This window comes from Apteryx rowi, unplaced genomic scaffold (assembly GCF_003343035.1).
Source record: "Apteryx rowi isolate R43461 unplaced genomic scaffold, aptRow1 scaffold_29, whole genome shotgun sequence".
Classification (NCBI taxonomy): domain Eukaryota; kingdom Metazoa; phylum Chordata; class Aves; order Apterygiformes; family Apterygidae; genus Apteryx; species Apteryx rowi.
This window is the reverse complement of record NW_020449307.1, coordinates 3,418,733-3,442,148: the sequence shown is the minus strand read 5'-3', so window position 1 is coordinate 3,442,148 and position 23,416 is coordinate 3,418,733. Positions and strand designations below refer to the sequence as shown.

General features: G+C 38.4%; 1 protein-coding gene across 1 annotated transcript in view; it reads left to right on the top strand.

Moving 5' to 3' along the window:
* DIP2C (disco interacting protein 2 homolog C) overlaps positions 1-23,416 on the top strand; it is a 328,359-nt gene that overhangs the window by 229,274 nt on the left and 75,669 nt on the right. Inside the window, exons 10-18 of the mRNA XM_026069254.1 lie at positions 1,768-1,859; positions 5,745-5,855; positions 15,281-15,404; positions 16,109-16,218; positions 17,536-17,638; positions 18,011-18,075; positions 19,950-20,043; positions 20,174-20,293; positions 21,159-21,273. Of these exons, the coding sequence (XP_025925039.1) occupies positions 1,768-1,859; positions 5,745-5,855; positions 15,281-15,404; positions 16,109-16,218; positions 17,536-17,638; positions 18,011-18,075; positions 19,950-20,043; positions 20,174-20,293; positions 21,159-21,273 (934 nt within the window). The remainder of the gene's footprint in view (positions 1-1,767; positions 1,860-5,744; positions 5,856-15,280; positions 15,405-16,108; positions 16,219-17,535; positions 17,639-18,010; positions 18,076-19,949; positions 20,044-20,173; positions 20,294-21,158; positions 21,274-23,416) is intronic.

Here is a 23,416-nt window from a genome sequence, read left to right as displayed (position 1 = left end):
TGAAAGTGTTTTGTGTAAAGATGGTTCTTTCTTGCAATTCTGATCTTTTGCCAGGCTTTTGATTTCCATTTTCCAAAATTCTGTATCACTATTAATTGCTCTTTTAAGTTTGTTATCACTGAAACATTAACGTTGGAAACCTGTAAGAAAAAGAATGTTTGTTTCCTGAAGACTTCTTTGTTTTTATCTTCCTCGCTTGTCAAATTTAAGGTGCTTTTAAAGACTTTCTTTCAAGCAAATGCAGGTAGTTCTACTGTCCTGACAGTAAATGCTTGTGAGGGTTAATTCTGCAGATGTACTCATGTATCCCTGCTGAATTTCCAGTGCAACAGAACTGACTAATGTTTACATGCTTACATTAATGTTTAATGTACATCCAGGCACTTCAGCACCAAATACTGGAGTAATTTTAAATAAATTAAAACTGCAAAACATAGTTAGGTTCAAGCCTGATGATACAATATTACCATTTTCATAAGTAGTGATTGCTCCTCTCCTTAGTACTTCCTCAGTAAAAAGCAGTAGTGACCCTTCCAGTTTTCCTCAAGAGGAAAAAAGAAAATCTGACATTCTCATTGTGTCTTCTATTTACATAAAATTTGCACTTAAAAATCCTATGATAGCATTGCATTTTTTATCCAGGATGTTGAGGAGCTTAGTATAACAACTGCTTGGGTTAGTTGTAAATAGCAATACCACTTGTTTGGGAGCCTGAACTGCTGAACCCCATAGGTAATCTGTTGTCAGAACCGATTATCGTTTAAGCTATTGGTGGGCATGAATTAAAGATTGGTTACTGTCAGATTGAATACAGCTTAAAGACAGAACAGAAGGCCCAACAAAGAACAAAGTCTGTTGTGCCAGGTATTGTTCAGAGGAAGTAACAAAGACATTGTCTGAAAGACCTTACGTAGTCGGAGTATGCTGCTTCCTTAAAGGATTAATGAAAGAGACGCAACATGGCCAACATGCTCTTGAGGAGATCATTTTTCCTTTAAAAAATGCTGGGGTGAGGTCTTGATAAGGATTAGCTAAGTGCAGAGATGGAAGGATGAAGAACAGAACAAAGGAGAAGAGAGATGGTAAAAAGAAGAGTACCGGGGGCAAGTGAAGTGGAACTGAGGGAAAGGGCTGCTTGGGAGCGRGTGGGAAGAAAAAGCCAACCAAGTGAAATGGAGGAAGGCCCAGAGTTAAAGTCAGAGTGCAGCATAACGATCTGCTAAGGGTCAGAGGGTCCCTGCTGCTTCGRTGTGCCCCTTTGGCTGTGGGATGTCTTGTGTGTTGGGATTTTTTTTTCCCTTGCCTCTTCTTTTTCTTTTTCCTTGGTGGCTTGGTGGGGAGTGTGCCATCGCGATGGCTGAGTGGTGCCCTCAGATGGTGCTTCCTGGCCAGGCTGAGCTACAGCCAAGGATGCTTCAATAAGCTGCTTGGACCTGACAATATTCCAACCACTTCCAGCAGTTAGCTCTTTGGAGTCTGGATCCAATTTTCTCCACGTCAATAAAGAAGAAAACTATTTTTGCTTTTTTTTTTCTAAAAAATATTTCTGCATTGAAAAAGAAAGTTCAAACAAAGTTTCTGATGTGCATTTAAATATATTCACAATATGTRCACTAGCTCCAGCAGTGATATCATATTTATTGAGAAGATTAATATAAATGTCTTCACTGTTTAGGTTTTTTAGTCTAAAGGTATTCTTTCCCTTTAGTAATCCTTTAAAACATAAGCAGAATTTTAAAATTAATTTTACAAATTTTGTGTTAATAGGCAAACTTTGGACCAGAAGTATGAAGGTTGCTTACAACATCCTACATAAATTAGGCACAAAACAAGAACCAATGGTACGACCTGGAGACAGGGTAAGTATCTCAATGATTTTTAATCACTAATAATTCAAATTACATGTTGATGAAGTGAGAATGAGGTATTTTGGGTGCTCAGAGGAAACTAATAAAGTGAAATGGTGGGGGGTGAAATCTGCCTTCTACTCAGAAAAAGGCTGATCATTCAGATACGTATTGAATTGCACAATAAATAATGAGTTGGTACTTGCTGAATAGTAACTGGAATTTGTGGCAACATTAACAATAAACTTTCCCATGGAGAGTGATTTTTGGACATAGAACAGCAGTCTCTAGCATAAGCTTGCTTATAGAGCCTGGAGGTGTCATGTGGGTAAAACTTACTTACTAATGACTTTGTAGTTGTTGAGATGGTAGAAACAAGAGAAGCATTGTGGAGGACGAAGACAAACAAACAAAGCACATTTTAGCACCCAATTAAATAAATAAATTATGCTGAATGTTAATGYGGAGCATATTTCCGTTCCTTGTTCTTGACTGTGATTCAGCAAACCTCTAGTGGCTGAATCTAGGTGAATAGATAGTGGAAGGGTTGCAGAGCTAACACTTCCAGCTGTTAGGTGAAGACAAGAACAGCCTAGGGCTATGCACTCCAGAGGGTATTTACTGGCTTACGCTCCTACCCCWTCCACCGTCAAGGTTGGCTGAACTTGCTCCCCTCGTGCTAGCTGGCCCATACTAGCTCTGTGTCAGAATGCACCATCACACAAATTCCCACAGTCCTCATTCCAGGCTGGCCTTGGGCCGCGGAGCAGAGATTCCAGAACTGGATACTTGGATATGCACAATCTGTCAGAAGTGCAAATTTTAGTCATGACCTAGTGATTAGAGGTTTGTGTGTTAGACTAAGTCTTCATCTTGTGGTGCTTGGTAGCAGTTCTTGGACTGTTGATTCACTTGGTCCTCTTGTACCACATGTAAGAAATGTGTCTGTTTAGGTTACACATTTCTTAGGGCTTCAAAAATGAGAGCATGCAATTAATGCTTCCCAATAGAAAAAAGAAAAAGAAAGAATTAAAAAAAATCAAGCCTTACAATCTTTCCTATGTCTCTTTTAGAAGTAAATCATGAAGAATTTAACTACAGAGTCTCTAGATGCTTAATCTAAATTGCTTCCTACAGTGGCATTTAGCCAGGAGTGGGATCTGAAGAATTTCTTTTACTTGATTTACAACTACGTAGCTAAGCAACAGCAGAAAAAACAAACTGTGCAAGTGTATACATCAAAAGAATCCACCCAGAAAGCTGTAAAAGGAAGAAAGTTCAGAAATGGGCAATATGTATGTGCCTATCTCTCTATTGTGTATTAACTGCCCGTCTTCGTATTAATTTACATCAGCAAACACTGACATCTCCTAACATTAACAAAGGATTTGTGGATAATTCAGAGTGCAAGACATACACAGAACAAATTGCAGTTCTTCTGAAATAAGTCCATCTAGATTACAGTGAAAAAAAATGTTTATAGCTGAGTGCTGAAAGCATATGCTTTGCATTGTAAAAACATTGTGCTTAGCGTCTCTGTGTAACAGAAACATGATTATCTAAAGCAACTTCATGCTGAAGATGAGGTGTTATTGTATATCTGATGTTCCAAGCAGTTATTCTGCTCGCTCTTCCTGTTGTAATAACATAAAAGCTTTCTGACCTCTTTGAAGAAGGCTTTCTATTCTAAATAATGTATTTTGTGTGACAACAGTTAAAGGTAGTTTTAAAATAATAAATGAAATACATGTGGATATTTGTGGTCTTTTCTAAATGAGAGTGAAAGTGTTGCCTTATGTTAATATTATCTAAAACTCAGAAAGGCGTTTTCCCCTTTAAAAGCATCTTCTGTCTCTACAGTCTCTATTTTTCATTATTATTTCATGACTATTATTACACTCCATATTTTCTTTGTCTGAGCTAAAAAGATAGTGAATGTACCTGCATTTGATTCCTTGGTTCTGATATAACTGTAGTACACCAAGAACTGCATTTGCCTTTTATAGTGACTTCAGAAATTTAACCTTGGGTCACCCCAGACAGCTGCCTGGAAATTAAGCTTGTCCTCTAAAATATCTTGTAGATCACCGTATAGTTTGTTTTCCTTCTGCCTTACCCTTTTTTTCCTTTTACACAAGTTATTTATTTCTTTGGAACAGGACTGTTAGTGATTAATGGTTTTTAGGGGGGAAGTTAATGCCTTATTCCCACTGGATTTAAGTGAGAATTACTCACCTCTGTCAGCTCCTTTGAAAAGACTCCCAGCCAAACCAACAAACACCAACAGTCCTCAAGGTATCTTTGGGGATCTTGCAGCATATCTTACAGATGTTTGCTGGGTTCAGGAAACTCTGCCATGCCCTCAGTGCACCTAGTAAAATCCCTTTCTTTCCATCACCCTTGAGCCTGTTGATGATATGTGTGTAGAGAACGTATACAGACAGCTCAAGCAGTTCTATAGGTTCGTGTGCCAACTTACAAATAAAGTAGGAATGTGTTTTCTATGAGTTTTCTCTAGACTTCTCCAAAGTTACAGTCTTCAGCTTAAAAATAAAGATATTCTGATCCCCTTGACACAATTGTTTGGGGGATTTTCTAGTTTGAAGAAAGCAAGCTACTTTAACTTGTGGGAAGCTACGATGTTTGAAACTATATGAAAACACTGAAAACACTTTTCACCTACAATAACTGAACCTTGGAGCATATATGAAAACACGGATATTTTTACTTTGAGAGATGGAAGCACACAACTGTTACAGATGTCAAATCAGTCAAAACTCAAGACTCGTAGATTTAGCAAATTTTAGGATGCTGTAATAATAAACTCTGATCCTGCATGCAGACCCAAAAGAATTAAGCTAGAAGCTGTTCACAGTGCCTTTTTCATGCCACTTCAGTCAGCCGTGTAAGACAGAGTCACCAGCTGTATTACAGCTGTTGAAGACATGAGTTGAGAAAATGCTTCTGACTGAACCAAAATAAAATTGTAGACAGGATCTAGCCGTTGAARTCATTAACTAAAAATTGACTGCATTAGTATTCCCTGCCCTTGCAAGAAGAGGTGTGGACTCCAGTGCCCCAATTCTCAGTTCAACAGTGCTCTCCTTCTCCTTTGCCGCTGGGTGATCTAAAGACATTGCTTGCAGTGTCCATAGGTGTAAGCTGGACATTTCAGCCTATCTGGGGAGGAAGAAGGGCACCTAGTGAACATTCAGGTGATTTGCTATGATGTTTTGTCTTCTCTTGGAGTTCTTCTGTCTGTCTAAGCTGCCAGCCGTAGCCCTAAAGTGGTGAAGTTTAACAAATCCAGCCTACTATAATTGCCAGCTCTGGATGTGACCTTTGCTGTTCCAGATATCAACTGTTTGTGAACACTAAATACACAGAAACTTCTACACTTTGACAACAGTCCAATCCTAAAATAAAATTCTCCTATGAGACAAAGCATAGGGAGACAAAAAATAATGTGTGAATGACTGACAAAATGGATTTGGTCACAGATCCACTTTGTTTTCAATAACTTTAAGGAAATTATTAAATTAGAATGTAAAAATTCTATTAATTCCATTTATTTTGATATTTCACACCTGCAAAGCAATCAGTAAATGGAGACTCAGCTGAAAGGTATTGTCAATGTAGAAAACAATGCAGCATGAAAATATTTAACTACAATGAAAATTTCCTGAGTGAAAATGTTCACAAAAGGAACATCTATCAGAATAAATTCCTCCTGATTCCTCATCCGTCTGTCATTAGGTATTTGAGTACTTATCATAGAAATGTTTCTGTAATAATCTCTCTCCAAAAGGAAAGGTGGAAACTCCAATTATTGTTAGCTGAAACCTGTAATTAAACACGCACTGCAGAAAATCTTTAACATATCTCTCTCTGTTTCAGGTAACTCTCGTATTTCCTAACAATGATCCTGCTGCTTTTATGGTAGCATTTTATGGCTGCCTGCTTGCGGAAGTTGTCCCTGTCCCTATTGAAGTGCCACTTACAAGAAAGGTAGGGAACTAAATTTTTCCTCTATACTTCACTTAAAAACTTATGTCAGAATAGATCAGAGCTGAACATAACTCTTGAGTACATTTTTGTGGCTAAGTAGTTCTAGATATGAGGATACAAAGATAGTACTGTGTGGTGAGTTATATATAGTTACTTCTTTTTTTGTGATGGAAAATCTCAAGCTGTGCTTCCAGTTTCAGCAAATGCAGGTCTGTCTGGAAAAGGAAAGGAAAATTTTGCAAGGTATCAGCTCTGCCAGCCTTAGATCGATTATCTTTGTAGCCTCTCAAAGCAGTCTGATGTTGGCCACTGACAAGGAATCACTGGCAGCCACTGCTAGATTTTCCACCTGTCCCTGCAACCTAAGCTGTGTTATAACACCACTGCTGCTGCGTAGGCTACTTCAAAGCAGTTATGGAAGTGCCTTCTCCTGCATATGTATGCTGGAGCTTCTGTCACCACTGTCATTTCTGCCAAGGGTGGTGGTTGAGCAAAATAAGTTTGGGTATTCTTGCCACAGAACCTAATTCAGAGCCAAAACTGACTGTTGCTCGTCAAAAGCATTTTACAAGCAGYGTTGGTTCAGAGGTTTGACTGTGTTTCCTAGGAAGGTATTAGCAGGCAGGTACAGCAGTTTCAGCCTGCAAGAATGCTTGGGGCAACAAGGGTGGGAGGCCAGAGCTGGGAATTTACACTGATGCTGCTGAACATGCATTTTTTCTGTGGATGTATATCTTTAAGGCTAGAAATATAGCAAAACATATTTATTCATTTCAGGTCCTTTTTGTCATATCCCTTTAACTGTAACACGACTGGCAGCAATGCCTGTTCTGACGTTCTCCAAAACCTCCCAAATCCTTTTTTTTATTAGCTAGCACTAATATTGCCTTACTTTTAATTGTTTGGGCTGGAACTGTCCAGACAAGGTAAGTTCTTTAATCGAAACCAGCTTTCTTCTTTCAAACAAACTCTTTCGGAAAATGTTGGCTGAAGCCATCACATATTTCCAAGAAAATGCCTGGGGAATGTATTGCTTTGCTCACATTAAAGAATTTTCAAGGACTTTCCTTTGAAATGCTTGGGTGCCACAGCACACTGGAGCAAAAGCTCAAATCTTTGCCTCATAGATAGGGACGCTGCCATTCAAATGAAAAGGCATGAAAGCACAGCCAAGTTTCTAAGCCCCCATAAAGCCTTTGCAGTTTGCACATACTCTCATAGGAATTTAGCAGCTAAAAATGCCTGAAGATTCCTTCTTAACCGAACAAGCTTGAACCTTTCTCATCTCTTAATGCTTGCTGGACTGAGTTAGTCTCATCATTTCTCCATTATGTCTGCATATGCCCCTGCCAATGGCTATGGTGGGCTCTTGCCATGGGTGAAACCAAAAGTTGTCAGGGAGAAAAAAGTGTAGTAGGTGGAGGGAGTTGCTGAACTGATGAAGAAGTAAAGGAGAAATGGAAGAAAGTAAATATATCTGACAAAAAAAAAAAGACACTGATCCAGCCAGGCAGATGTGAGAGTAGCAGAGCGGCAGGAGGGACACTGGGAATGCAGGGAAAGTGAGTCAGTTTAACTGGCTAAGACTGGAGGAAAGGTTGGGGCTCAGCAAGTGAAGTAGAAGGACCAGGCTGGGAGATGGAGTAGGAGGTCATCTAGTTTACTTGCTTTGGGGAATAAGGCTTTGCTATGTAAAATGTTGTATTTGAGAGTACTGAGTGGTGGACATGACTGTAGAATGAAGATAATGATTTTAGTAGAAGCATAGTGCATTTGCATTGAACTGTCATCATGCTTTCACATGTGAGTGCAGTACTGTAAGATAGTTTGATGTAATTGCATAACGTACTGTATTATTTCTACACAAAATAGAGATTTTAAGTGCATCAACAAAATAAGGCAAGTTGACTTTTGTAAGAACATACAGAAGACGCATGGATATGTCTGCTTTCAGTCTATGAAAGAGAAGCAACATAACTTCTAGGCATAAAAAATCTGTCTTTCCCTATTACTTACTTTTCAAGGTTTAATGGCATTTTAAAGCAAAGACATAAGTGAAAATTGCATTTATTTTAGAACATCTGATACCACCTCTATGTTATAAACCATAAAGCCCAGCTGTCCAAGCAAAAAACCTATATCAAATTAATATTTGACCTTAATTTGGCTGAACCTTTTCATTTTTTTATATATGGGTATGTATATATATATCTATTACATATATAAATACACACTCATACATGCATGTATTTGTGTATATATTTATATGTACACATAACTGTAGACTTAGACTGTTTAACTATTGCCAAAATCATTTTATAATATTTAAATATGAAATTGATAAAACAATAATGGAGACATCAGTAGTATAATTAAAAAGCAACATGAGCTATGATCTATAAATAAAGCTGCACAATCTCAGAGCATATACTATTGGAAATATTTCTGCACTTGTTTATATGGAGGAGGAACTGGAGTGGAAGCAATGAGATGAAAATCAAGTTCTGTGAGTAGTCCCAGAAGGAAAACCTCTGCTTGGTCAAATGGTAGCAGATTGCTTCTGACATCCGTGGGAAGATGTCATTTGTGTCATCATACAAAGGCCTAGGCTGTTCTTTTATGCTTTCCCATTATTTGTTCTCTTTTCTGCATGCTTCAGTAAATTCTGGCAACATACATTTTTTGGTCTGATTTTTGGAAGACAGAGTTGTGAACCAACAAATAGACCAACAATTATATTATAGGCTAATATAGACTTACAGAATAATAAGCTGATACGAGATGAACTATTTCAGGGAGTTACATTATGAGCACATTTTTAATGCTAAAAATTTATGTTAATTAGACAGCTTTAATTCTGTTTTATATTTCCATAACGAAGAGTTTTTCACAGCTCTGTGCTAATTGTTTCTGCCAGGTAGTTTAAAATTGAACAGTGGTGTTTGCAGCCAGATAGCCTTTTGACTTACGTATTACAGGGCAGACGTCTATATACATACTGAAGTAAAGGCTGCTGTTTTACCAGCCCATGGATTTTGCACATTCCATATTCTTCATATCATGACTGTAATATTTTTAGATTTTGATAGAGGCTTTTTTAGGTTCATTATTGGGTGAAGGTCCATCTCTTCTTGCTCTTTCCTTCTATATTCCATCTTTGTATTGACCGAATACCTGGAATTAGTTGCACTTTCTCAGAGTACTTCAGCAGACCTGTCTGGCAAGCAGCTCTATGGGGTGGGTTGTCTGAATTCTTAGCAACCATTCAGCATTCTTCAGTTTTGCTTTATTCCCAGAATATTACTGGTGATTAGCAAAAACCTGGGAATTTCCTTTCATGTAGGCATGGATGTGTTTGGCTCTTTAGACTTGAGAAGTCAAGATCTAAATTAGGAAACTGAAAGCACAATTTTCTTTGAAGTACATCAAAAGTAACACTTTATTTGAGAAGCAGCAGTCAGGGGTTCCACAGTTACTGCAACAATAGAATAAACAGCACATTTTATCTCATTTTCCTTCTCTGCATTAATACCACAGAAATGCCTATATCATGAGCACTCCCAAAATTTTTTCGTAACTAATCCTCATCCCTTGGATTATGGATTATGTTCTTTCACAATGGTGTCCCTCTCTCCAAATATCTTATTTATGGTTTCCAAACATTAGTAAATAAGTTATAGTCACTTCTTAGTATGTTCTGTACAGCATCTCTTTCTTCAGAACTGTCAGTTTCTATTAATCATGTAATGGTATGATGCAAATTGCAAACTATATATTGTAGAATTGCCGTCAAAGCCTGGCAGGTAGATGATATGGGATTTTTGACATTTCAAGTTCTAGTTCACATAGTGATTTACTGTTTGCCTTATGAAAAGATTTAAAAATTTGTTTTTGATTTCTTTTTCTTCATATTATGCAGGTTATTATGTTTTTTTCCCTTTCATGAGCACCCTGAATACAGTTATTCTGCTCTGATACAGGCAGGAGATTTTAATCTTAAAAATAACATTTTTGTCCTCACAGCACATTCATAGTCATGCTCAATCACACGCTGTGGATATAATACAGAGGGATCCCAGATAGATCTTTATGATAAAGGTGATAAAGATTTGCAGCATGGTGTGACATGAAAGCATATAAAAAAATCTGTTTTCTCCATCAAAAACACTTTTTCCTAGCTCGGAAGATTTACTGCTCTGTGTGCTTCCTGGAAGCACTTCTACTTTCTTGCAGATGTTAGCTCTAACCGTACCTTTGGAAGAACGTGTGTGTGTGTTATCAGAGGAAGTTCTGAGATATACATTCTAGGACATTTCTTTTTTAAAAAAAGAATGGATTCTTCATACTTTTCAAGGGTAAAAACTGTTTTGCAGGAACTCTTTTTATTAAATCCTGAGAAGTTAGTTTATTAAAGCTTTAACAGTAGCCAGAGAGAGATCTTTTTTTTCCAGACAGTGAAATTGTCTCAGTGCTCTCTTCCATTTGAAGGCAGAATTGTAATTCCCTAGGAAATATGCCTTGACACCTTTCCTACTACTCAGACATTTTCAGTGACTGAGATGAAATGAGCCTTGTTTCTTCTTTGTTTTAGTTATTACTGTGCTGTATCTGATACATTGAGAAATACAAAATATTCCAGTAAGGTGTGTAATAAATGTACATAGTTTTGAATATGTTTTGACAATCTATCTCTTTCTCCACTGGATTTAAAATCCATTTGCTTTTTGATGGCACAGTCTTCCAGCCTCTCCAGCGAATCTCAGTGCTGATGAGCAYTGAGGCCGCAGCCGCTGCGAGCGCAGCGTGCCCTGCCGTGCCCCGCACGCCCACGGCTGCACCTCTCGCTGAACACAGGCAGGGCTTTGCTCAGCTGGCCATGGTGGTTCCCGGATCCGTTAGAGTCTGCACTTTCTTTTTACATTTTCAAATTTAGGAAATGGTGGATTCCTAGGGGACATACCACATTTCATCCTGTGTCCCCTGCCAAAAATAACTGTTGCCTTACGTTCATTAAGACTTTTGGTCATTAAGGCTGCTCATAGGATTTCAGTGCAAATTACTGCCAAAGGTATCTCTGATGAGACAGCTGACTCCCTCCTCTTAAAGCTGGTTATGAAAATTGCATCTGCTTCATGTTTAATTTTTATTAAGGTCTTTGATATTTGGGGTTTAAAAATTGAGGGTTTCCTCGATTCCTTTTCACTTTCGATTCAAAAGTGCTGAGCTTTATATCTGATGGTTGGCCTATTTGTCTCTACCAGCAAATTTTTCTTAAGGACAAATGGGACTCAAATCAGTGTTGTAAAAGAAGCCGAGATTAGTTCAGTTTGCAGCGTGTTGTCACATAATTCTCGTTTTTAAATCAGCCTGGGATTCGAGAATGGACAGGAGTAACCTTTATCAGCCCAGCCTTTGCACAGGCTGCCTCTTCCTTCCTTCCTTATTAGATAAGGACGTGCACTCTCACTCGCGGAGAAAGCAACCTAATTGTTTTCCTTCACATAGATACTCACACAAAGCATTATAAAAATGCCGTTAACAGAGTGTTGAAATGCAGTCACACATGGGATTTTTTTTATCCTGACAATGAATTATCACTCTCTGCAGCAGGAAGAAGACAATTTGCCTCCAGGTACTGGTGAAAACCTTTAGGGAACCTTTAATAAAAGTCTTTAGAGAACCTTGAATGGCTACCTACAGCAGAGAGGATTTCCGGCCTGCTTCATCTGAAAGATTGATCTCTCTAGGTGTGCGCAAACCTCATTTATCGTACCTCAGCAAGTGCTGTGCCTTCAAAGGATGTAAAATGCTAGTTCCAAAGTCAGCATTTGGTCTCAAACCTCGTGCTACGATACTATTACTTAGCTTCGACCTGCATTACGTGACATTTCAAACTGTAAATGGTGGAGGCGCTGATCAGCGTGCCTCACAGGCAAGGCTCTCCCCGTCTGTGCAGCCAGGGCTCCTCGGTGCGCTTGGTCCCTACTCGAACCTGCTGTTTCTTCCAGCCCCAGATTCAGCAAGATGAAGTGGTTGTGGAAACTGGTTTGCACAGGAGARTGCTTTTATATTTGGGGGAGGAGTTGATTTTTTTTTCATCAGCAGATTATTTGTTTTCTGCTTTAGTCACAAAGCAGTTTTCAATCTTGCAAACACTCATTTTAAATTACTCAGAAGGAATATCGATACCTAGTTGCCAAAATGTGAAAGAATCAATGCTTTTAAACTCARTGGTCTTTTTTCTGGCCCATCTGGAAGTTTCAACTGTTGCACACAAACGAATATATTTTCCACTCAAACRTCATTGTGCAAAGTGGCAAGTTTTACCTAAGGCACCCCCTGCTCTGGGGCTGTCACTCTGAGGTACGAGGACCAGCAAAAGGCTATCGCATGGTTACGTACTAGTGTGCTGGCGGTGAGATGCAGTGTGTTGGCTGGCTGCCGTAACACTCTCAGCTGGAGCCGCTTTCCGACCTTCCACATCCTGGCTGTCAGCTCTGTCCTCAACACCGTTTGGGTGTCTGCAACCAACTGCTGCTGTGGGGCAGCAAGTATCAATGTGTCACCTGAWTGGGGGGAGATACATTGGCCCCTTCTTCATCTTGCTGTTCCTTGCAGCACTTTTGGGGTCTAAGTCAGGATGAGGCCAGCAGAAGCGGGTAGGAAGTGGTGATAACCATCAGGAGGGGCTGAGGCTGAGATTGGGAGTAAGAATGAAGGGCAGAGATAGACTAGTAGACCACCACATCTAGACCAATGCATCTAGACCACCAGAAAGCTTCAGAAATTGAGTTAAATGTTCTCTTTCATATGGTGAGATCCTCAACTGAAACTCCTGTGGCTGTTGTGAGCAGTGTCCTATCACTCTTCAGCATCTTGGTTTGCTTTTCTCTTTCAAAGCAGAATTTAGTGTGGGCATCAAAGGCATGAAATAGGATTTGAAAGTCTGTAAAAGACATGGCAATTTGTCTATGCTTGGTGCAATTTTTCTAATCTTTTGTAGTAGTGTTGCAGCACGTAATTGTTTAACCATTTTATCCTTTCAAATGAAAGAAATAAGTGTACAGAAAAGAATGGTCTGAAGTTTTTAATGCTATTCGAAATGGGGTTGTCATGATGTAAAAAGGAGCATGTTACTAGAATATCTGATGTGCAGATAGATTGTATTAAGTAGACTATACATGATTCTCTCTGCTTGTGTGTGCAATACTGTAAATGAATGAATAATTTTTAAGCGTACATGCTCTAAACCAACTGATATGGCATTAAGTGGAAGCATAATCRTTCTTCCTTGTGTAATCTAGAAAGCCCAAATTGTTAATATCAGTTTTCCTTCCTGTTGTTTTGTTTTGTTATGAGAAGAGCTTGACAGAGCGCTTCCTGACTGATGAATTCCCCCCAGGCTGGGATGTGCTGATGTTCTCAGCTCTGCACTCTCTACTGGTTTGTATTAGGTTTCTAACAGGAATTTATTAGGATAGTTTCTGCTTGTAAAGTCCTAAATTACTTGGGACTTCATTGCCTGAGAATCTGCATTTTCCTGGTACAGTGGCAAAACAATTTCTTAGCAGTCTTTTATAGAGTATACACTTACAGCAAACTTTTAATTTTAATTTAAAATTGAGAGTGTGATGCAGTTCCTGCATTTGATTATGAGATCTATATGCAATTTTCTTTTTAAGTGGTAGGTATAAATGCATACAGACACATACATCACTAACCATTTTTGAGATTAAATTTGGGGAGGAAATTTGGGGTAATGGCAATATTGGTTTGATGATTTAAGAAGTTGGTGGCCTCCCTTACATGTAGCAGAGCATCCGGTCTCAGAGGCTGTGCATTGCCGAGGAGCGATGGACTCCCCGGAGCGCTCCCGTCCTCTGTGGCCGTTCGTAGTGAGGGAGCTGCCAGGGAGAGGCACCGCTGCCTCGCTGCCYGGGCCCCCACACTTCCCTCCTGTGGGGAGGCACCATGAGCATGGCCAGGTCTCRGCCCGCTGCAGAGCCAGGATCCAGTCAGGGTATGCATGTGTCCGGGGGTTTGACAACATAGATATGGACCAACTAACACCAGAGTCAGCAAGGACAGCAATGTCGTTACTTTTCTTTGTTTGACAAAGCTCTTTTGTCTTGGAAGCCCCCATGATTACTGGCATGGGGTTAACGTTGCGGGGTCAACAGCATGTTCCTCAAAATGCTGTTCCTGGATGCGCTATTATGCTCTGTTGTTTTGGATTTTTATTGGAAATGACAATGAGCAAGGTTAATGTTAGCAAGCTTTCTTGAAAAAGGACTGTGTAATTTTTTCCTGGCTTTAATTCATTCTGATAATAGTAAACAAAAGCAAATGCAGTAATTCTGGATTGAAAGAGTTACATGACGCATTTTTGACGGATCAGTTTATTGCCCCCTACTATTTACTCAGCTATCCTAGTTCTCATAATTGGTGCTATATACATTTTTTGCGGAAGTACGGAAAACAAGCAGGCTTTTATTTTTTGTCTGATTTCTTCGCTTCCCTATTTTACATTTCTTTTCTTGACTATAAAAATTTGTGTTAAAAATTAGTCAGATATGCTTTGGGGCATTCTTTCCATTATACAGTTCTGCATTGAATAAATTAATAGATTAACACAACTGTTCTCTACTTTTGGTTACTTTCATGGTTGAGTGTGCTTTCTGGTTGATTTGAAAGATATTTTAATTTAGACTGGATCTTTAAGACTCTGTCGGCTATTTTCTGAAGAGTCATTCTGCAAGGAAAGGGTTAATACTTCTGTGCATATTTGTATCTAGAGCTTTGCTCTGTTGAAGAGCCTAATGGATAGATGTAAAGTTCGTGAAAGAATCATGACAAGACAATGTATGTAAAGCAGACATAATGCTGTGGAAGCAGACCATCTCTTAAAGAACAACTGTGGCCTAGACTTGAAAATCATTAAATGGCATTTTAGCCTCACTGCCTCTATCCCCTTGTTGAAAGTAAAACATAATGTGCTTTCTTTAATGGGCACTTGGCTATCTATAGTGCTCCTGAAATATGTCAACAGCTACGAGTAGCAATACTGTGACCACTGTGTGTCCATCATAACCAGAAGGAGGCCATTTCAAAGGTGCGTGCTTTCTCCAGCCTGAAGCATCTATAATTCAAATTGTTTCCTAGTCATCATTTCTGAGGAGATGAGAGAGAGGAAGCCATCTGATTTCTTCAGTTCTCTTTATGATTTATGCTATTACAGACCAGAAAATATATAGGTTATGGAATTTCTTTGTTGATGTACAAATCAGTTTTGCTAATAAGTTAAGATGCTCAAAGGAAAGAGRCTGTTTTCCTTCAAAGATATGGTGCCAAAGGACAAAAACATTTTCAGCCTGGAGCCACTTCTAATCAATTTTATGTATTGCTTTTATTTTATGACCTATTAGGACGCAGGAAGCCAACAAATAGGTTTTTTGCTTGGGAGCTGTGGAGTTACTGTGGCCTTGACTAGTGACGCATGCCATAAAGGACTGCCTAAAAGCCCCACAGGGGAGATACCACAGTTTAAAGGTAAGCTAACCCTTGGTCATCATGGGCACAGGCATTCCATGTGCAACTCATTACAGCAATACTCGTTGCATTTGTTTGCTTTCAGTGGGTGAGGTTAGACATGAGACTGAGCTTAGCTGGGGCAAGGACCCTGATGAACCACTTGCTGCAGAAGCAGCCCTGGCCGCTGGGAGGCTGCTGCCCAGCTTTTCTTTCCTGGCTCACTATCAGAGATTCCTGTCCCCACTTTCCAGCTGCAGAGGCATGCCAAGGCTCCTCGTCTGCCTCACTGCCAGCTCAGCTGGCTGCTGGAGTCACCTGTAGTAACAAGCTGAATTAAGCCACCCGACTTTGCACTGGAGTTGGTGAGAAGCATTCGTGTGATTCAGGCCTGGAGCTTAGTGGTGGGATTGGTAACCTCTGATGGGAAATCGGTAATAGGAGAGCAGTAATAAACAATTTTGGACAATAACAACTTAAACTGCCCAGCCATTTCTTCAGGGATTATCTGAGAAGGCCTCGGTCCTTGGTAGCAACGTTAAGAAAGCAGTTCTGTAAAGTCTTTTTTTCCCATGCTATGATGAGGATTTAAAGAAGCAATGTTTAGGTAATGGTGATACACAGGCATTTGGGACAAAAAAAAACTTTGGCAGAGAAGAATTTTATCTTATCTTATCCAGCAGAAGTTCAACAAAAGCTGACTTTTCTTTGCAACCGTTCCTCAGGCTGGCCAAAGCTGCTGTGGTTTGTCACAGAGTCAAAACATCTCTCTAAGCCTCCTCGTGACTGGTTCCCACATATCAAGGATGCAAACAATGACACAGCTTACATTGAGGTGAGTTAATGAAGATGCATCTTCTCTTTGAATCATTGCATATGGCACTTCTGGATTAGATAAACATAATTACTCATTCCTGGTCAGAGAAGCAGAGAACATCCTGTTTTAGCCTGTTAACAAGCAATATTTTCTAATAAATTATACTGTATATTGATTTCAGAGAAGTTAATGAAATGTTAAATTGCATTTTGGGGTTTCTAACATTAGTGTTTTTATGTCATCTAACAGGCTGTAACAATATTATTTTAAATTTGACCAATTTACGTCTTGTTCACATTGCGGGCTTGCAAACTAGCCGTGAGAAAGATAGGCAGCAAGTTTCAGAGAGGAACTTCAGTTCTCACGTGACAACCTTCAGGCCCTTTGAAAGGGAAGGAACTTCTTGTTGCAAAGTTGCCGGTCACCAGTTGCTTTGTGGGTCACGCTCCCTCCTGGAAGACTAGCATCAGGAAGGGAAAACAAGCAATCCTGTTAATCTTATTTTTCTCTTTATTATTTTTCCTACCACTTCTGCTTAGACTCAAATGTCTTAAATTCAGTGATGTTAGTATTGAATTTAAATGATTATTCAAAGGTAATAAGTTCAAGTGAATGGAGCAAAGACATTTCCTATCTTTGCACTGTCAGAACACTGAGTTAAAAAAGCAGAAATGCCTGCTTTTCAGTCTTGCTGATTATCTTCATCATGACGAAAGATAAATGTTTAATTTACTTTAATTGCCACTAACAGTTTTCAAACTCTTGCATAAAGTTGCAAAAATTACCATGATCATCAATGATGATTCTCCCACCTGTTTTTCTTCTGCTGCTTTCTCGTGACTTTTTCATATTCTTGCAGTCAAAGCAGCTCTTGTGTTTTTCAGATTGCATAAATATTCCTGTGTAGATTATTATAGCAGCACCAGCAATGACCCTGCCGGCAGTTCTTATCCCATGCCATATATGAMACAGAAGGGAGAAGTTCAGGTTTATTAGTTTGCCTATAAAATCTATCAAGTGCACATTGAGCAGACTGAACTAGGTCCTTCTCTGCTAAATCTAGCCAATCCATTAGTCATTAATGTGATTAGAATTCTTGTAATTATTTTTCACCATACCTATATTCAAACAGATGAGAGATTTCTGACACCAAGCCTGGGAAGCTTCAGTCAAAAAGACATCCAATCTGAAAGTARTGTGTTTAAAAAAAAAAGCCTCCCAAACTGAACAATACTGCTGCCTTCTTAAAATAGAGTCATTAAATGTGTCCATCATTCACCTACACAGGAAACACTTTAAACATACATTGACTCTTCCCTACTTATTTCTTTTCAGTACAAAACATGTAAAGATGGAAGTGTGCTTGGGGTGACTGTGACAAGGATTGCACTGCTGACGCACTGCCAAGCTCTGACACAGGCATGTGGATACACAGAAGGTATGCAAGACGCTTCCCTGTTTCATTGCTAAAATCAAGCGTGAATTGCGGTTTGTTCCTCGCCATGCTCCTGTCTTATGTTTCACATAGATCTGTGTTAAAGGCTTCTAGATGTAAAAAATTGATTTTTTTTYCGCTGCTTTTAGAAAATGCACACACATTTAAAATATCTTTATGAAAAGTACCAAAGAGAAGACAAATAATGTCCTAGCCAAGACAAATCCTACAGTGGAGACTTACTCTGAAAGTTGAGCTTTGAGGTCATCAGTCATGTTATACTGAAGCTTACTCTATTTCCTTCCTTTGAGTGGGTTTGCCTTGAGTCAATGCCATGCTCTAAAAACTAAACTGTGTTTTGCTTTTATTGCACAGCTGAAACAATTGTGAATGTATTAGATTTCAAGAAGGATGTTGGTTTATGGCATGGGATTCTTACGGTAAGCATGGTTTTCTTTATTATTTTGTGTGAATATTTGAAAAGAAACTAACCTAATATGCTTATTACCATCACAAACTGGGATATCCTAAGGTTTCTTCTAACATAAATTTTTCTGCTTTGAAAGCAAAAAATACCTGACTTACAGCCCATGGTTCTCTGCTATTGCAGTTACCCACAGTGAGCACAGTAAAGACGCCAGAGTGTTTTAATGCTTCATGTCAAGTACTCTGGCCCTATTCTTACCATGTCATTCTGATCTTATTGATGTATATTTTTGAGATCAGCCTTTATACAATAAACAAATCAAAAGCATTAGTACTTGCTTCTGTGAGAACATGATCCAATGGCATAGCTATATTGCCACAGGCGAGGGTCTCCACCTATAAGACTTCTGGTCAGCAGGTGCTTCTGTTACACTGAAACATTTCTTATGCTTTAAGTTGCATAAATTGTCTACTTGCTGTTTGATTGTCTTCTCCGATTGACATGGGAGCCAATTTACGTATTTCTAAAGATTGCTTCCAAAGGTGCTGCTGCAGTTGATGTCTTACAGAATGCTAGTCACTGATCATTTTAAGAATAGAAGTCAAGTTTTGAAGGGTCACTGTTTGGGACTCCCAGCTTGGACAGGCCCTACATGCTGTGATTCCCAGGGAGCCAGGACACATTTCTCATGCAGTGTTATGCTGCTCCTAATATCAAAGGGCAGTAGTAAAAATTCTGGGGCAGGAACAGCCTATTAGGCATTATGCCCATAAATATATTATAAATCCAGCTCTATCACTGCTGTTGGAAGTAAACATCWGACAGAGCTTTCCTATGGCTTCCTTTGCTGATAGTGTTGGTCTGAACTTCATTTGTTGCATGTGACTACTTTTGCTGTACAAGCACCTGTGCCAGACTGAAAAGGGAAGTATCTTTTGTGGTCACCATCCTGCAAAAGTTTAGATGACTAATCCAGTGGAATATTTACCTTTGTCAGGAACATGGTTTCTTAAACCTGTTTTCCAAAAACAATGTTGTTTAACCTGCTGTCATGAGTAGAGATTGGTTACCCTCAGAAAATGATTTTAAGTGGTAACCAAAGCAAGGCAGCAGCTCATTTACAGGATGTTTGTTCAGTTGTAATACATGAGAAATTGCTAAAGGAACTGACTGCTTCAAATGAGGAGATCTGTTTGTTTGCTGCCATTGGCATCACTCACTTTCTTTTCCTAACTTCCTACAACTTTTCATAACCTTGTTAGGAAATGTACTGGAATTAACCTATCCTGGAGCAGGACACCAAAAAAATCCCTTCATTTATTTTCTGTTAAAATAAATTGCTCCCTGCTTAATCTGTGACTATGCTTTCTCTGTCTACTCTCTTTTAAGTCATTTTTTCCCACTACTGTTAATAGTTTTTCAGTCTTTGCAAAGATGGGTTTCTTCAGACACATATGTTGCTGTAACTTTTCATTGTGAATAAAAAGTATTCATATGAACTGGAATCTATCAGACATGGGGATAATATTAACCTATGCAGCAAACATGGGCATTGGTGACTCAAAAACTATGCATACTTTTGTATAATTTTTATAATTTTGCTATGTAAATAGCTGAGAGTATAAATAGGAAGAAAATCCTTTAAATTTTTTTTCACTACTGCTTAAAAGTTATGTTCTGATCAGTCTAAATCCTTAATCCTTCATTACAGCATTATAAAATGGTGGGTTCATTTCATCTTAATGCAGATAGCTTGATAGGAAAAGAAATGCCACCATTGACAATAAAGCAAGCATAGAGCAACTAGCATAGATGCCTCTGCCCATAGCACAAATAAATAATTTCTGTGATTATTGAATAAAAGCCATTTATTTKATTTGATTTCAGAGCGTGATGAACATGATGCATGTTATAAGTATTCCATATTCCTTAATGAAAGTGAATCCACTGTCATGGATACAGAAAGTCTGTCAATACAAAGGTAAGGGACAAGAATATAYAAAGGTATGTTTTGAAGTCAAAATCAAGAGGACAAGTTCCTGAAACACCTGAAGTTGTAACTAAAATAACTTCTATATGGTGTACTATTAATGTTTCCATTCTTATTATAGCAAAAGTTGCTTGTGTAAAATCCAGAGACATGCACTGGGCATTGGTGGCACATCGAGATCAGAGAGACATCAACCTTTCCTCACTGCGTATGCTAATAGTGGCTGATGGCGCAAACCCGTGTAAGTGATGCTTCTGCAGTCCAACAGAGAATAGGACATGTGTTTTCTGTCTTGCATTTAAAATTTCAATCTGCAGTCATCTTAGCTAAAATGTTTAACAAAGTGTAAGGTTTGTCTACTGCAAACTACACAATATTTATGGAAACAGTAATTAATTTTGGATTTTTTAAAATATATTTTTCTTTAGCTAATCCTGAAGCAAACTTGATATTCCACATAACGTAAGTTGCAGTAAATCCAGTTTTGTTTAACATGACAGCCATATGTAAAGACTGAAGTAAATAACTTTGAGCTATAGAAAGGATCAGAACATTCGCTTCTGAATGATGGCACTCAGATGTRGATGTAACTGAAAATTTTGGGGGAATAGTTATACTACTGTAGAGAACTGCATCTGGATCACTTCATGACAGTTAGTAGTATGAACTCTTTCTCTATGTTATTTAAGATACTGAGGTATAGACATCCTGCTTTTTTATAGTAGCTTGCTTTGAGTTTCTAAATTGAGTCTTTAATTTGCCTCAACTCAGAAAAAAACTGTAATGAAATTCATATTGTAAATCTATCAGCAATGGCTTTTCTACGTAAGCATAGTGAAAGGACTTTATGCTCAAAAATGAATCTTTATTCACTGTGTGTTTACACAACTATATATATAATATACATATATAAAATATATRTGTGTGTGTGTATATTATATATATAGTTGTAACAGATATGATTTCTTTCTCAGTATCGCATAGGTCTTTTCTAAACTTGTTGTCCTGAAAAGCCTATATATGCATTAAGTATGTTTGTAGTTTGAGTAGCATCACTTCAGAAATCAGATTGTTTTTCTCCTCTGATTTTTTTTTCCTTACCCCAGGGTCTATTTCTTCCTGTGATGCATTTCTCAATGTCTTCCAAAGTAAAGGTCTCAGACAGGAGGTCATTTGTCCCTGTGCTAGCTCACCGGAAGCTCTCACTGTGGCTATTCGAAGGTACTGTGTTACAAGAGCTGAGTTAAACACATTGTAGAATATCTATGGTAATTTGAAAAGAAATGAAAAATTTATTCAAGATTGAATCTGCATACTTAGCTTCTGAATGACACTTTTAGTTTTCATTATGTTTGTGTCCAAAGAAGACATACAAGACAAATTTGGAGAATAATAATTTAGCTTCAGAGTACTTTATAACAAAGCTCCCATTTCTGTAATATTATCTAATTTTAAATGAAACAGATTGAAGTGCAAAAGCTCATTCTGTAAAGAGACATGGAAAAAATGCCACCATAAGCATAAAATTAATTAAAATGTGGGAAGTTAAATGGAATTGCTGTAGAGGAAATTCATGCTTTAAACTAGTGTGTTTAAAGAGAATTCTGACATTCTGCAGGTTGTTTTGGGCTAACTGTTGCTTCTTAACCATTCATAGACTCTAGTTGTCATCTGGAAATTTCCTTTAAGTCTGTGGGATTTGTGCCTACAAAGGAAATTGATAAATTCTAGTAAAACCAGTAAGCCTTATGTGCATGAATGTCAATATGAAGCAGTCACCTGTCCTGAGCGTTGTGACACACAGTAAATGACATAACTGTTGTCTGTTTTAGCAAAACTGTGCAAAAGCTATCCCTTGATTAGTAGGTGCTTTGTTTTTAAGTTCAGATTCCTACAGCCATTGATAATTTTCTCACATGTTAAAACGTGCAGTATAAAACTGTAAAGCACTGCAATAGTATTAATAAAACACTTCCTGCTACAAAGTTTAAAATATAATGTCAAGTGAAATTTAACTAGATTTTCAATTAACTTTCCAACGAAACATCACAGGAAGAAAGACACAAGCCAAGAATGTGGCTGTCTTTCAGCCACTTCATTATTAACTTTAAAAGTCTGAAAATTATCCATCAGTGCCTCATCCTGTCCAGGTTAGTCTTCTTTCTGTAAACTGAGCTGTCTCAGGGAGCACTTCGGTCAGCTCTGCCAGCCTCAAACCTGATCTCAGCCTTGTCTCATAGACGTTGCTCTTCCCTTGGGTTGCGTTTCCCTGGTGTAGGCTATGCCATCCTTGCTCTCCCTCCTACCCTGGAATTAGCTGTTGCTTGTAAATGCAGAGTACGTTGCTCATGCTGAACACTGATTAGCAGGAGAGTTTTCATTTCCTCTGTTAGCCCTAGATAATCTGCCCCAGATYGCAGGCTCAGAAGCAGGAGAACTCGGTCCGCTGCATCTCAATGTGTGGTGGCTGGCTTGCCCTTTCCAGACTTAAATTCTGTGCTTATATCCATCTGAAGCACTAGAGATCCATTTTCAAATTAACTAGCATTGAGAGCTTACATAAAAAAATTATTAACACGTAAAATAGTTGACGATTCAAAAAAAAAGCATTTTTATCTTCATTGCCTCACTATGTAATTGCAAAGCTGTTCTTACTACCGTGAACATTACCGAATACATATCTTTTTGTAAAGTCTGTATAATGGTAGGATAATACCAGCAGAACTTGGAAGCTTTAGTATTTTTTATTTTATTCAAGCCATCTCCACTGACAGTAAAGTCATTATCATACAAATTCCAAAGAGTTACAGCTGAAGTATGCATTAAAATGACTCCCTACAGATCACAGATCCAGAAAGCTCCCTGTTAATGCTCCAACTCTTTCAAAATTTATGGTGTATTTTTACTGCTCTTCCTACAAGGCAGAGTAACAAAACCAGTGCTCTGTTGAAATACCTTTGTAATTTAGAAGAAGAGTAATAGGTACTTTAGCCTTAGAACTGAAGCATAAAGCCTAATATTTAAAGGAATATCTCATGCAAATAATGGTTGAGTTATTTGTGTTTTTTCCCTTTGATTTACTGCATGTAACTCTGAACCCACACGCTTAAGGGAGTTCCAAAGTTTAAATACAGAACTGTTGCCATTTAAACTCATGACAGAAAATAATGGTAAAATTGATTGCCTCTCCAAATGGTAGTGTTATCTGTTCTCAAAATACTCTACAGCTATTCAATATGAACAAATAAGCTTTGATAAATACATGTTGTCCCCATTTCACAGCTGAGGAAACTGAGGGGTAGGTTTGGCTGGTGGGTTACCTGCATTCACTTAGCATATGAAGTAGGTGTTGTCTTGTTGCTCC